Here is a 15,711-nt window from a genome sequence, read left to right on the forward strand (position 1 = left end):
CTCTCTCTCTCTCTCTCTCTTTCCTCTATAGTAATTCTCTGCATTTATTGTTATCGCTCACTCTTTCACACACACACATATGCTCACTCTCTTTCCATCTATAAGTCCTTATTTCTCCCTCTTTCTTTCTACTTCTATCTCTTCCTCTCACTGCTTTTCTCTCACTGACTACCTAATGCACACACACGCTTTATCCAGCCCATATGTGACTGAAAAAGGATGTCATAATGTAGTCTTGAACATGCAGTAAATCACCTGATGCACAACAAAGGAGAAAGACCGTCAGATGAACCAGACCAGGAACCACAACTAGACAACATGGATATTTCCCCCAGTGGTAGGACAAACAAATCCCCACATACACAGGTTTCCATTAGAGGGCTCCCTAAGAAATCCCATCACACACACACATACACCATCCCCTAGCAGTGGCTCTTAGTGAGGACCCTTGAAGTGGTGGATCAATAATTAGAACAATCCTTATTACACGCTCTCATTTCCCCTTAGAGACTGAAGCTAATGTAGAACAATAGCAGCAGCATAAAGTAGAGTGAGGACGCTGTGTCGCCCATTGGCGGATCCTGCACGTTTCAGGCCCTGTTTATAACAAGAGTGTGGATTAAAAAAGAATGATTAACCTGTGCTATATAGTATGGATGTGAATGAGAAAATATGATACAGGCCTCACAATAAAAAAACATATTGTGCTAATCACCGCTTTTAATGTGAAGCAGCGGCCGTAGGAAATGTTTGGTTTGCATTAACAGTAACCTACTGTAATACAGCGCTGATACGTGTATGGTGCGATACATTCTAATACATAGATACAATTACAGTGGAAAACATGCATTGTTTTCCTGTAAAAATTATTTAAATAAATAAAATTGAATAGCCATTTCTCCTGTTCATACTTGCTAATAAAGGATCCTTCCTTACCATGCTTACAGTGTAAGTGAGGGGAAACAAAGTTCACAGTCCTTGTTTAGTGCAACAATGTACAGCATTTGAAATCTTATCTGATCTTATATATCTTATCTTATGTCTTCCAAAGTTGGGCTGTTTCGTATAAATGCCATCTAGATAGTGTTTCCGTGCCTAGCTGCAATGAAAGAATGGTAACAAAAGGAGTTAATTTTGTCCTAAAATGGCTGTAACTTTGGTGACTTGATATGAATTTACTGTAGTCAGACTGCTGAAGCGACATATCACTGTAACTTCAACAGTAGCAAGGATTCTCTCTCTGTATGTCTGTCAATGTGTTACTACAAACTGGACAATAGCTTCTTAGTTGATTAACCTAGCTAACTAAATTGCAAAAAGCATATCCCCATTGGGTTAATAAGAATGTCATAGATGTTACATCAATTGTCATTATTTCTACAAGCAGAAGCTCGGCAGCCAACTCACTGGCCGTCCAGCCGGTGGCCATCTTGATGGTGAAAACAATCAACACTGGGAGGTGTTCCCAACGCAATTAGCTGAGGCATGCATGAGCGCCGAATTCATTAACCTCCATCTTTTATAGGCTGGTGGGGATGGGAGGAGGTGAAGGAGTGGGTGGGGGAAGGAGGAGCAACACGCGTGCCGGCTTTGTTTCAGCCAAACCAGAGAAGGAGTGGAGAGAAATAAGGGAATAAAATGATAGAAGAAAATAAATATAGGAGAGGAATCTTTTAAAATATGTACTGATATTATGTTTCCCCTGTTGCTGCCTCCCTACAGCCTGATTGCCCCCCCACAGTTTACTTTTCCTCTTAGGGCCAGGCAGACTCTTGCCTTCCCACTGTTGCCATGGGTTTGCTCTGAAGGCAGCACAAGGCTGAAATCCAAATTCAACACAGCCATTCGCCTTCCAGCAGTCATTTCAAAGTCTTGCTTTAGATTCACTACATTTGTACCTCTAATCAACAGTGATGATGGTGATAAATGATGATGACATTTGACAGATGACGCTTATGAGCGGGACATGCCAGTGATCCTTGGAATTTTAAATGAAGTGTCTTGAATTTAGCTTTTTAAGTTTCTTATTTCAAGCTTCCAATAAAAAAAATGGAACAACTTCTACAACATTCAAGACACAGGTGCACAAAAGCTGGGAAACAGGCACAGGTTTTCCTTGGAAGATGAAACACTATCAGATTAGACTGTGGAACAAAAAATATAGCGCATGACCCATATAAGCCCTATGAGAGAAACAATAAGTACTGTACCGACGCACACTCTGTGTACCAGAACGTTGTGTAAAACTGGGTCCTGGCAGTAGGAAACCTATGCTTTACTTAGCTCTCTCTTGCTCTCTCTCGCTCTCTCTCTCTCTCTCTCTCTCTCTCTCTCTCTCTCTCAGGGAATCCATTGGGGGCTCCTGGCTCTAGATAATGTCATTAGAAGTAAAGCAGCTTGGAGAATCTATGTAACAGTGTAACAGGGGTTTCCCGTTCAGATGACCACTTCGGCTACTGAGTTCTCACTGGCTCTCTCTTAGGCACTCTCATACAACGCATTAAAAATCATTCGTACAAACACACACAGACAGACATATAGAGGTGTTCTCTCTCTCTCTCTCTCTCTCTCTCTCTCTCTCTCTCTCTCTATCTCTCTCTCTCTCTCTCTCTCTCTCTTTCTCTCTCTGGTTAACACCCCACTATTCCCAGGGTGCTAGTGACAGGGACTTTATCTCCCTCTGTGCTGCCTTCCTAACAATACACACTACTGATTCGTACACACACACTACACCAAGTTGTTAAGCAGCAGTAGCAGGGATCCCTCCCCAGACACCCTGGACTCCATTAGGTATACACTGAACCAAGTACCATCTGAAGAAAGCAGCAGGCCTCATGTCCAACTATTTCTCATCTCCCTCATATGCACTTTGTTGATCTATTTCTGCATTTTGATTGTAAGTTTCTATGGCTGTGTCCAAAAATGACTCCAAGCTTACTGTGTTACCCTCCGCCATTTGATTTGAGTGTCTGAATTCTGAATTTTCTTCGCTGTGTAGTGCCCTCAAAGTGTGAGGAAATAGTGAACGGGGAAGTGAGTGTCAATGGACTGCTTATTAGGTTACATTCTGATAATGACACATACACAAACAATGAACATAACAATTATAAGCATAAAGATATATATTTTTACAGCTGCACTTTCATATGACTTTTTGTAGTTTTGCTTATTTGAAGCTAATTTACTTGCACTTACTTGTTATCTGGAGTTTGTACCTTCAAGGTTGAAAGCACTTAACTGAAAGTTGCTTTGGATGAAGGCGTCAGCTAAATGACATGTAATGTAATACAAATGTAACATAAAAAACTGAAATTGAACTGAATTACTGAAAGGTATTTTAGATGTATACATCTTAAATTTACCTTAAATCTCAGGATATTTTGCAGCATTGACACACAGTAATCCACCTGCTTAGTGACTAATGCGCAAATGGGTAAATGTACCATTTACAAGTGCTCTCTACAAAAAAGTTTGTACCTGCTCCACAATCTAAATATAGTTTGTAGAGCTGTGAAAGGAGTGAGTCAAAGCAGTTTGTTGCACTATGTGTACCAAGACAACCATATTAGTTTATATACATAAGACAGAAAAAAGGCTATATAATGAGGCTGAATAAGGGAGTGAAACTGACATTGTCTCCTGTGACTGTAATGTTCTTTTATTTCTCATATAGTCTTTTTGCATGTGTCTCTGTGACTCCAACATCTCTCAGTCTATTACCATCTACTGTATAGTGGGACACAGTGAGAGTTGGAAGGCCACCAACAGGGGTCAGCCCAAGAGCTAGGGCAGCCAAAGTATAAAACCACTACTGTGTATCTGTATATGTGTGAGAAAGAAAGTGACCAACAGCAATGGCTTAAAGTTCCCATCACTCTAGTAAACGACTGACAGACAAATTAACTTCAGTTTGTGACATTGTGTCATTAAAAGTTGGCAGCATGAGCCAAACAACAGCGCTAATAATAATGAAAGTCAAAGAGAGATATATGTGAATGGACAGAGAGTATCCCAACCAAAAGTGAGGATGAAAAATACACAGAAAAACAGATGGACAAAAAGAGATGGAGAAGGGAGTGAGGGAGAGAAGAGTTGATATGTGTGAGGACAGAGGGAAGGACGCAGGGCAGGCCAAAGTGAGAAGGGAAAGTTTATTATGCTCATGGATGGTGCTGTGCCTGTGCACAATCCAATCAATACAACCCTCGCCTCATCATCTCAGTCTCCTGTTCTCTTCTATGAAACATGACCCTTTGTAAGGACTATAAACCTCCAATACAGATCAGCATCTCAGACACATATCATTTTTTACACACACACATGCATACAAGCACAGACAAGAGTAGAAAGTAATGTGAACTTATCAGCATGTATACATTTAAACTGTATAGAGAAGTAGATTCATAATCACTTCACCTTATGAATGTTTTCTTTTTTTGGTTTAGATTAGTCCACGATAGCTCGCTTGTTGTTTATGCTGAGATCAAATAACACTGCCAACAGCATAATTCAAAACCAGGCACCCATGGTCGCAAAGTTCCGTAAATGTCCCCGTTATTTAATAGATCTCTCGGGGTCAAATCGCCCCACATTTAATACACAGAACGCAAGAAATGTTTTCTAAAACTAGAATAGTCCAGACGGTGGAGAATGTATTTTAACACACAACTGTGGACAGGTGAGTAAGTAAACCTTTTTTTTTTTTTCCTGTTTCCATTAGTAGTAGCTTATAATTTGCTATAATCTTTTTAAATACCTCCTTTATTTGCATTGGTTTCCACCACTGCTCTGTCCAAAGTAAAGAGCTGGCATGAAAACAGGGTTCTCCACGAGTTGGCATGTAAGAGAGGAGCAAGAGGAGGGAGACCCACGTGCATTTCAGTTCCTCCTCCATCATATGAAAAGCTTTGTCATCAATAAATCACACGTGTATGCATTATACATGGCTGTCTGTGCATCCAAGCACACCCACAGACAAACACACACATGCACAAGCAAGAGCCCACAAAAACCCACTGAAGCACTTGTGCGCTTCTAAAACCATAATTAAGTGAAAAGAGGAGTTTTTTTTGCATCCTGGCCTTTTTTTGTCCCATTTGATAACATGTTAACAACGTGTTCATATAGTATTTGTCATTTTAAAAAAAACAAATGCAAACATGGCCACGCACTCTTCGAAACTCCCAACATTCATCTAACATGGTATACAGCCAAGGTTAAATCACACCTAGGGAGCAATGATTAACACATTGTACTCTGCAGTTATTATAACTGAGGTGGTCAGTTATTATAACTGACCACCTCAATTCTCAGTAAAACAAGGAACGATGTGCAAATATTCAAGGAAGCCCCGTGTGACGTGGTTTTACTAAACAGACGAACAATATTAGGAAATGTTGAAAGAGTCCGAGACAGGAAATTAAAACACTCCGTGTGTCTGTATGGTGTTTCCATCATCTACTGTAAGATCATCACGCACAATTAGGTGATTTTTTTTTTACTTTGAGCTATCAAAGGGACGAAGACATACACACATTATACAGCATTATGCAAACACCTCACATGCACACCAACGATAAATGCACCGACTTCCACATGAAAAAATAAAAGAACACGCGCGCACCCACACACACATTCTGTGCACAAGGTCAAGGAAAATGGACAAGTGTCAACTAAAACAAGAGACTCCACGTGTTTTGCGTAGACATGAGCATAAATGTATGTATGTGTGACGAGACAACCTCCAAGCCCAGTTGATATAGGTAGTCAAGCAGACACACACACACACACACACACACAAACACACGCACACACAGTCACGCTCCAATGAAGCTAGCTGAGCGGAGCAGATGAAGCCAACCAGCCAGCCCTTGTCTGTTACCTTTCTCTTTTGTTCCCGGGACGCTGCTCTCCTGCTCTTCCTCCGCTTCTCCTTCTCGTCCTCTAACGCATTCACATCCACTTCCCCCCGATTCTTCTTCAATTGGGAGGCCGCGTGAGCCATGATAGGCAATAAAAAAAACGAAGAAGCACCACACACTACACACGCGTGCCTCACCTGAAATCCCAGAGAAGTTCAGGGGCTGTAATTGACAAAACCGGGATCTCAGAGGAAAAAATCGGGGTAGAAAAGGAAAGGGGGGGAAAGGGAAGAAAAATGCCCTCCTTGAAAAGGAGAATGGAGAAGAGTAGGGTATCTTTTACATTTGTATGTATATCCTGTGTGTCCTTTCTTTTGGTTGTTGCTTTGGTCTGCTCTCTCTTTCTCTCTCTCTGTCTTTTTTCTTTTTCAAAGTGATGGAAAGACGGGAGAAAAGAGACAGCTTTTCCTCATCTTCATCTCCTCCTCGTGTGTCATCCGTTGGCAGTGTGAGAGGAGCGCGTCCAGAAGAGGTGAGGACAAACCGGATGGCGAGAAAAGAGACACGAGCATCACCAGCACAGAGGTGGAGGGAGGGAGGAGAGAGAGAATAGAGGTGGGAGGGAGGGGAACGGTTACTATGGCAACCACGCTCTGTTTCAGTCCGTCCTCTTAAATGTTTCTCTCTCTTCTTCTTTCTCTCTGTTCTGGTCCCTGCAGCTGTACATCGCCTGGTGCTCCAACATGCAGGCGTGTGTGTGTGTGTGTGTGTGTGTCAGTGAGTAAGAGTGGGTGTTGGTGTGTGGGTGGGTGTGTGTGTGTGTGTGTGTGTGTGTGTGTGTGTGTGTGTGTGTGTGTGTGTGTGTGTGTGTGTGTGTGTAAGAGAGAGAGATAAAGAGAAATACAATGCAAGAAAAAGAGAAAAATGTGTGCATTAAAGAAGCTAAGGCACCGGTTAAGAAAGAACAGGAATGGTGGCAGGGAGCAACAGTAAAAGGGAGAGTATGTGCAGTGTGTTTTTTTTTGTATATACCCCACTATCACACACACACACACACACACACACACACACACACACACACACACTACCAGCTGGAGGTGGCCAAGCGACAGGGAGAACATGCAAAGGACACTGGGGAAGGCGAAAAGGGAGGAGGGGAGACGGACAATCCTAATGGTGATAACAGTGCATAAATATCACACCACACACCAACACACCACACACACACACACACACACACACACACACACACACACACACACACACAAACAAGAGGTGGCTATGACAGATGATATCCAATATCGCCAGTTTAATTGGTTAAAATATGTTCTATGCTTTTGCAGATGCATGAATGGGTAGTAACTGAATGAATGGTAAACCAAACCAAAAACCAACCAAGTCAATGAACAGACCAGAAATGATTAAATAAATTAATAATTTAACACACAGTCCTGTGCTTCTCTAACCTCAGTGTGGTCATCCCACCATCTGGGTTCATTGACAATGAGATTGAGAGGTCAAACAGAGGACCAGGGAAACTTTTGTTTCACCAAATCACTCAGGTCTTTGGTCTAAACAGAAGACCGAAGAGGAGGAGGAGGAGAAGAGAGACAGGAGAGACCTACACAGAAAGGAGGAGACAAAAAAAGATCCTGTTTGATGAAGAGGGAGGAAAGAAAAACACCAGATGTCTTATTTAGGATGTCCTTCACATTAGCCCACGTCAGACATGGCAGCTCAGACGGAGCATGTGGCGGCCATCTTTATGTTTCTTTCCCAGCCTGCCTGCATGTCAGAGGCACCTATTAGCCCGTCTGGGTCCTGTGGATACATAGAGGCTGCCTCATCACATGCCTGTTTGATATCTGAAAAATCTACTGTGACTCTGACAGTACATATGGACTACATTGGAACCATATAGAGAAAAGCTGAGAATGAGAGGAGATGATCGGCCACTGCTGCTACAGAAAGAAGAACAACCCTCCAGGGACAGATGACAGGTTTAGCCGGTGGACACCAGTCATGTAACAATGTGAGCGTGAAATTCCCTTTTCTCTTCCTCAAATATATTCATCCTCCCCATTTCATTTTTCTTTCTTTTCAACCCCAAACACACCACCGGCATGAGGGGGGTTGAAGCTGACTTACAGCCCCCATCATGCATCAGGGGGTGTCACATTAATGCCAAATTATCATGCGGTTGCTAGGAGAGGGCCAATGGGGTGGCTTCAGGGAGGACAGGATGGATGGATAAGGAGCGTGGAGAGGTAAGAAGAGGGATTGGGAAGGGAGGGAGCAGGGGGTGTATGTGTGCAAGAGTTATGTAGATGCAAGGAGAAGACGGGGCATATGTGCACATGGTAAACAAACCGCTATTGTGAAAAGAAAAGAAAAACCTTTGTCTGAGCAGAGATTTGCAAATAGGAATTGTGCTGATGAAGAGGAAAATACTATCCTTTAATAGAGAAATACAAATTGTCTACAGCTGGATAAAAATGTTGTGGAAAAAAGCACAAAAACCTAGACTATCATTTACTACAGCTGCCAGTTCTACCGCCTTTTAAAAAATGTATTCACTGCTAAAACTCCATTCACAGTCTGAAAGCCAAAAGAAGACCACCACCTCCCATAGCCATACTCGTAGTAAAAGGCACTGCCAAGGTGTCCTATATTTCAAGCACCAGCATTCAGCAGGCAAAGAAAAAGCACGACTACTCCAATAGAGCAGAGTTGGCTAGTGGCCGGTGAACTCTAAAAGTGGATGTTTAATGGATATTTCCCACCATTGTTCAGGCACTTTGCCATACACATACAGCCAGAATAAAACGACCACTACACCAGAATAATAATGATGCATAAAATGTGTCACCGAAATACTAATCACATCAGAGTGAATTTTTAGGGTGATTATTTTCATTTAGTAGTAGTAGTAGTAGTAGCTATTAGTAAAGCTGAAATGATAACTTAATCAACAATTAGATGATTCATCCGCAACAATTTTGATGTTTCGATAATGTGATTATTCACTTTTTTTATGACATTTTGTAGATCAATCAATTAATCAATCAATCAATAGAGAAATGAATCATCTGATTAATCAACAATGACAAATTGTCAGTTGCAAATAAATATGACAATTATTATCAGTGTTAGTAGTATTGTCAGTAACAGCACTCATAGTATGTTTATTCTATCATCCCTCATTCAGGAATTTGTTTAGAAATGAAAGAATTTAAATTGAAGTATACATCTCATACTGAATATTCAAGCAAAGCCAAATCCTCATATGTCTTCAGATGCCCTTGTGACCATGTTGCGGTTAGGTCAGTCTCTTATGTGTGGTGAGTTGCCTTCTCCTAGGGTCTGTGTATCTCACTGCTGCAACTCCCTTGGGTGCAGCAAGACCAATCACAGCATCAATCTCATCGGCCTTTCTGACCTCTGCAGCAACAACAGTGTGTCCATATCCACTAATGAAAACAAGCAAAGCAATGGCAGCATCTGGAGAGCTTCAGCTGGACAGGTCACTGTGTAACCAACAAACAGGAAATTGCCCAGCGTGCTTTAAATAAAGGGTTGCAGGAGGTTTTGATAGAACTAATTTTTTGAAAGGAGCTGCTGGAAGAAACTGAGTGACATACTGCGCAATATATCGATATCATATTGGTATTGGGATATGAGAATAGATGTCATCTTAAATTTTGGACAAAACGTTGGTCAAAAATATGATGATATTTGATTTTCACCATATTGCCCAGCGCTACATAAAATGAACCAAATATTACTTCCCTGATCTACATTATTAATTTGCATGCATGCACAAACATAGTCATTGTGCTGCAGGAAATGTAGTGCAGGAACTGCAGTTTGTGAATGGACAAAGTCACATGCATGTGCCGTAATACATATCTGTGTTGAGGTTTTGAAAAAGGGAACATAATGAACACTCTGTCCTCTGTGGGCCAGGTGGACTGCACTCCTTATTTGTACTCTGCTGCCCTCTAGTGCTCAACAGCATCAACAGTCCAAAAATGTCCTGAAAGTGCACAGTTTGCCTGATACACTACATTTATTGTTTAAGCCATTGTCAATATAAACATAAGCAACACAAATTTGTTAACCTTAATTAAATCAACATAAATTCAAGCAATATAAGTTAAAATGTAAATATGTTAAAAATGTATAACATATGAATGAATTTCACCTGTCACCAACCCATACCTTAACTAATAAAAAGATTTCTATTTTCAAGATTTAAGATTTTGTATTTTGCCTCTTAGCTTAAAGCTTTTACATCTAGAACACCGGATCCATAACAGCTCCATTTCACAGAAAACCAAGTCTTTGTCTGGTCTGACTGGACTGTAAATGCCTCCGGGAAGAAGAAAAAGTAGGCAGAGGAAGGAGGGTATGAAAGGTGCAAGGTCAAATGGCAAGTGGTTTTGGACTAACAGGAATAGATCTACCCACACAGAAAACTCCCCCTACACCACCTACACTTGGCCTGAAGGCTAATGCATCAACATGGGGGGATGTGGTGAGAAGAGGAGGTGGGGGTTGGACATACCATATTGTAAAACCACAGTATACAAATAGAAAAAAAATCAGAGATGGGAGGTGAGCGCAAGATCTGGATGGAGTAAATGCAGATAAGAAAGGAGAGGCAAAATACACCAGCAGAGACCATTAAAAATCCAGTACAGAAAGCATAGATGATACAAATTAATCACCAAGAAATATATATTCATTTACACTGTAGCTCTGCCAACCTCGCAGAAGCAGACAGTGTGTACAGTACAAAATATTGCAGTTGTTTTGGTAGGTCTATTTTTTTTAACTCTCTTCTACTCATCATACACATCTACTCTGACTCAATCTGACCCCCCCGACACATTCCTCTTCTCCATTATCTAAATGACTGTAATATCTTGCCTTTGGATAAACAAAACGTACCATGGAGATATGCGCTTTAACCCAGTTAGCTACCTATAACCTACCGAAATGTGAGTCACAATAGAGCGATCCCCTTCAAACCAGACCAAAATGTCCTTCCATGGTTTCCCCACTGAGGGGCAGACAGACATTCAAAGTGGAAGGGATTAGCACACAAACATGCACATACACACTGGCAGGCAGGCAGAGTGTACATTAGGCTTTGCCGTGGGGTGTTAAACGATTGACAGACTGCATGTTATTTGTTTAATTTGATAAGAAGAATTTCTTCATAGCAGCAATGCAGCAATGGGCATTAAAAGAAAGATAACAGGGAATTGCAGACTTTTTACACTCACAAAGGTAGATTATGTGCATCATATGTAAAGCCACTAAATGAATTAATCATAGTTCGTGTTACTGAAAACGTGGTCCCAATGCAAAGAGGGAAGATCACAGAGTTTAGGATGACCAACGAGATTAAAACTAAGTCCTCATGTCACTATGCATAAAGAAATCAGCGAGAATTCATATCAACTTGAACATCAAAGCATGCTTTAAAAAAAGGATGATTTATGCAGCAGTAATGGTGGAGCAGGGAGTGTATCTACTGTCCACAGCTATACCCCAGGATAAACCACTGGGAGCAATTGGGATTTAAACATGAAATAAAAAGAATTGGATTTTTGTTTCCATTACACCAGTGGAAGTGGTGTGCGGTCAAAGAACGTGAGCTAAGTCTCCAGGTTCAATTGCCTTTCAAGCATTTTAAAACCGGTTTGGTGGAAGCATAGCAAGTTATATTTATAACAAAGAAACCACTAGCAAGCAAAAACTGCAATATGTTACAGTACTACATTTTATACAACCCAAGAAAAAGTTCAATTAACCTAACAATAATGTGAAACTGTTGGAAAACTGGTCGCATCCATGTTGTATCATTTGCCATTTTATCATGAAGCCAGTGTTGTGGAAAAGAGGAGAAACAAGAAAATGCAATCAAGAATTTGAATAGGTTGAAGCTTTCTTCCGACAGTATCTCCAGGCTTGTGATGACTTAAGAGGGTTATCCAAATAACAACAAGAACAAACAGTTGACCGCTTATTAAGAATTTCCGTTAATCAATGGGGAGTTAATTTCTTGGCTGAAACAAGTGGCGCTCTGACTGCGACAACTGTGTAGAGGGGAAGTGATCCCTTCTCTGTTTTACACAGAAATGGCAGCAGAAGAATAAACAATTTCACGGTCTGCTGGGAACAGTTTTACACGACATAGCTCAATCACACCCAGTTTCTTCCTATTCACAGGCTGCTTTGTATCAGCATACCATACTGCAATAAGTCATTTCACCAAGGCACAATACAGCTGAGCGGCTTTAAAGAAGTAGGCTATATGTTGTACAAACGAGAGATTGGTCATCTTGGCGCTGCCATTGTCTAAACTCTGCAGACCAATTATATAACAGTGATGCAAGGTTTTGATTGTAATACTAACAATAGAACAAACGTTCTATGGTTCTTCTGTGCATTTCTCTGTTTAAAGTGTTTATTCACTCTTGCTTTTGCTACAGTGAGTTCAATTACATTATGTTGTCCAGGAAATGGACAGAAGGAGTATAGGCCTATTTGTGGATGAGGAAACAATTCAATTAATAAATAAATGTCCAGATAATAACCATTATGTGTCAGTTTGAGTGTTTTTAATTGAAACTGTGGTACTATTACTTTGGAAATCTGAATCCAATGTGATGTCAATGATAAAGGAAACAAATCAAGGAAAATGTGGGTGTAATTTGTTCACAAAATGTATCTAACCTGATGGTGAGAAACAATAAAGACAAAGAGAAAGGGGTGAATTAGCAACTTGTTGATGGCTTAAATCAGAGGTAAATGATTTGCCTCACAGGTCATCAGCATGTCACTCCTGCCAATCACAGATACCAAACCCAGCATATAAACCTGTGGGATATGCCTTGTCACCATGGCGACTGGTTCCTATGATGATGCAGTCCCCTAACAGTTATAGACAGAATCCTCAGGAACTCTCTGGTGGGCGCGCTGGTGGGATATTCCGGGAACTTGACACAAAGGAAACATCAAGAAAACAAAAGTTGCCATAGTTACCGGAGGTTGATTTAGCTGATGTGGGAATTAGGAGGGTGTTAAAAGACTGAGAACTGCAGTTCTTTCCATAAACCTAGCACATACACATTTAATGTTGTAATTAATGCATGCAAATATTAGTTCATTAAAATGTGTAATTGATTATGGCATTATAGGGTGATAGGTGGAATATAGGTTTTCAACTGAATATAGGTTTTCAATGTGTTAATCAATTAGAAGTGTCTTACAAATAAGGAGTAGTTTGAAGGTAACATTGTCCCACAGAAATAGATAAACTAACGTGTGAGGACAAGAAGAAAATTATAAAAGAGGAGTTATTCTGATGTTTAGAGAGCACGGTTGTCTTCCTTGTTTAATAATAATTGAATAAAGCTGCATTTAATCTAAATTTATTGGACTTGTCATGTCTGAAGTCTCCTCCATCATTTCCGGTTATGATTCCCAGATATCATAGGGGAGTTGTTTGTTGTAATAGATACGTGTCTGAGTTATTGTGTTGTTTTGTCTCAGTGTTTGTCGTTTGTATTGTTGAGAATCATTTTCCGTATGGATTTCAGATTATATTATTTTAGCAAATACATGTATGTAGACCCCAGGAAAACTAGCTATTGATTGTAATAGCTAATGAGAATCCAATATACTTCTCATTTATGTCATTTAGCATTATCCCATTTTTTATTTTATAACTCATTTGTCATGTCAAAATAGATAGATGGATGGATGTTTATAAAAAAATGAATTAACAATATCAAGAGTAGTTTGTTTGTTTGGGTGTGGAAAACCTTAAAACAAATTTCAACACTAATTGCTGCATGGTGTGTTCCTAAATGTGTTAATTCTCAACCAATGGACTCCCTTTTCCACAAGACAACTGTGCATTACAAAAAAGAAAAAGCCAAATTATGAAATACAATTGTACATAATACTGCATTGTGAAAAACTGCAGTTTTTTTTTTTTTTAAATAAATCCTGTGATTGCAAAATCACAAAAACTGAAGGAAAGAGGCATTGCATTTAAAATTATTAAACAAAATGATGCAACCCAAACAGTTGGGATTTTGAGGCTGTACTTTGTGTGCTGTGCTCTGTGATTTGGAGTCTGATCAAAGGCAAGCACAGTGCCTTCCTCACATGCAAAGCAGCAGAAGCCACCAGCACCATATGTGTGTGCCCATCAGTGGGTCCACATGCCATATGCCTGAATGTGCTAGTGTAATGCGTTCTCTGTGCCAATCACTGTCCACTCAGCAATTAGTGTTCATTATTAGTGTGCAGTTCTGGGGTGGGGTTGTGTGTTGGGTGTGTGTGTGTGTGTGTGTGTGTGTGTGTGTATGTGTATGTGTAGTGTAGTTGTTGTGTTTGTGTGTGTGTGTGGGTTGTGTGTGGGTTTGTGTGTGGTGTGTGTGGTTTTGCAGGAGTTTCTGGGTTGAAGTAACAGAGTGCAGCAGTGTGTGAAGCCCTGTATTTCTATGCGTCAGTTACTGGAATTGCAGAACTGTGTGTTTGGGCACCTTACTACTCTCCCTTAGCTGGGCAGTGGAATATCCTCCCCTTGTCAACTTTCCCTGTCATGATTGGATCATAGAGATGTGCCAGAAGCACTGGCCCCAGGGAGCCTTGCTCACTCTCACACCTATGCAACCCAATATCAAAGATAATACACACACACACACCATCACACACACACACACACACACACACACACACACACACACACACACACATCATATGCCTGACATATACTTAGACTGCTTCTATCCTATGGACCTTCAACAATTAATGTCAAAGCCATCAACCAGTCTCTTAGACCCCATTCCAACGAAGCTACTTAAAAAAGCGTTACCCATGGTAAACAGTCCATTTATAGATATGATCAATATGTTTCTATTCACAGGTTATGTACCGCAGTCATTTTAGCTAGTGATAAAACCTCTACTGAAAAAAAACCACCCTCGACCCTGAGGTCTCAGCAAACTATAGACCTATATTTAACTTTCCCTTTCTCTCCAAGATCCTTGAGAAGGTAGTTGCCAATCAGTTATGTAATTTTTAACATAGCAATAGTTTACTTGAGGACTTTCAGTCAGGACTTAGAAAGTATCATAGCACGGCTATAAGAGACGGCATTGGTGAAAATTACTCATGACCTTCTAACTGCTGCAAAGGACTTGTCTCTGTACTTTTTTTACTAGATCTTAGTGCTGATTTCGACACCATTGACCATACCATCCTGACACGGAGACTGGAATACTTAGTTGGCATTAAAGGAATTGCACTAAATTGGTTTAAGTCATATTAATCCGATCAATCTTAATTTGGTAATGTTAACAATAAATCCTCCTAGTTTGTTGAATTTAGCCACGGCGTTCCACAAGGCTCAGTGCTTGGACCAATTCTTTTCTCCTTCTATATGCTTCCTCCAGGCAATTTTATTAGGAAACACTCCTGCAGCGCATGTTCTGACAAGAACTAAGAAAAGAGATCCTATTTCTCCTGTATTAGCTTCTCTGCATTGGCTTCTTGTAAAATCCAGGATTGACTTTAAAATCCTTCTCCTGACCTACAAAGCTTTAAATGGTCAATCACCATCTTATCTTGATGAGCTTTAGTGCCTTATTGCCCCACTAGAACACCACACTCCCAGAATTTAGAGTTACTTGTGGTTCCTAGAGTCTCTAAAAGTGGAATGGAAGCCAGAGCCTTCAGCTTTCAGGCTTCTCTCCTGCGGAATCAGCTTCTAGTCTGGGTTCGGGGGGCATACACCGTGACCACATTTAAGAGTAAACTTAAAACT

At 40.6% G+C, this 15,711-nt stretch overlaps 1 protein-coding gene across 38 annotated transcripts in view; it reads right to left on the reverse strand.

Moving 5' to 3' along the window:
- Positions 1 to 15,711, reverse strand: part of LOC116705540 (ankyrin-3) — a 133,272-nt gene that overhangs the window by 91,203 nt on the left and 26,358 nt on the right. For 21 of the 38 annotated variants that reach the window (XM_032541747.1, XM_032541746.1, XM_032541779.1 and 18 more), the window contains exon 1: positions 5,882 to 6,381. The exons of 2 other annotated variants lie outside the window; for them this stretch is intronic. In XM_032541747.1, the coding sequence (XP_032397638.1) occupies positions 5,882 to 6,004 (123 nt within the window). In that variant the 5' untranslated portion in view covers positions 6,005 to 6,381. Of the gene's footprint in view, positions 1 to 5,881; positions 6,385 to 15,711 lie in introns of those variants that run through there. 15 more of the 38 variants (XM_032541767.1, XM_032541749.1, XM_032541793.1 and 12 more) reach the window with 6 other exon arrangements.

This window comes from Etheostoma spectabile, chromosome 17, assembly GCF_008692095.1.
Source record: "Etheostoma spectabile isolate EspeVRDwgs_2016 chromosome 17, UIUC_Espe_1.0, whole genome shotgun sequence".
Taxonomy (NCBI): domain Eukaryota; kingdom Metazoa; phylum Chordata; class Actinopteri; order Perciformes; family Percidae; genus Etheostoma; species Etheostoma spectabile.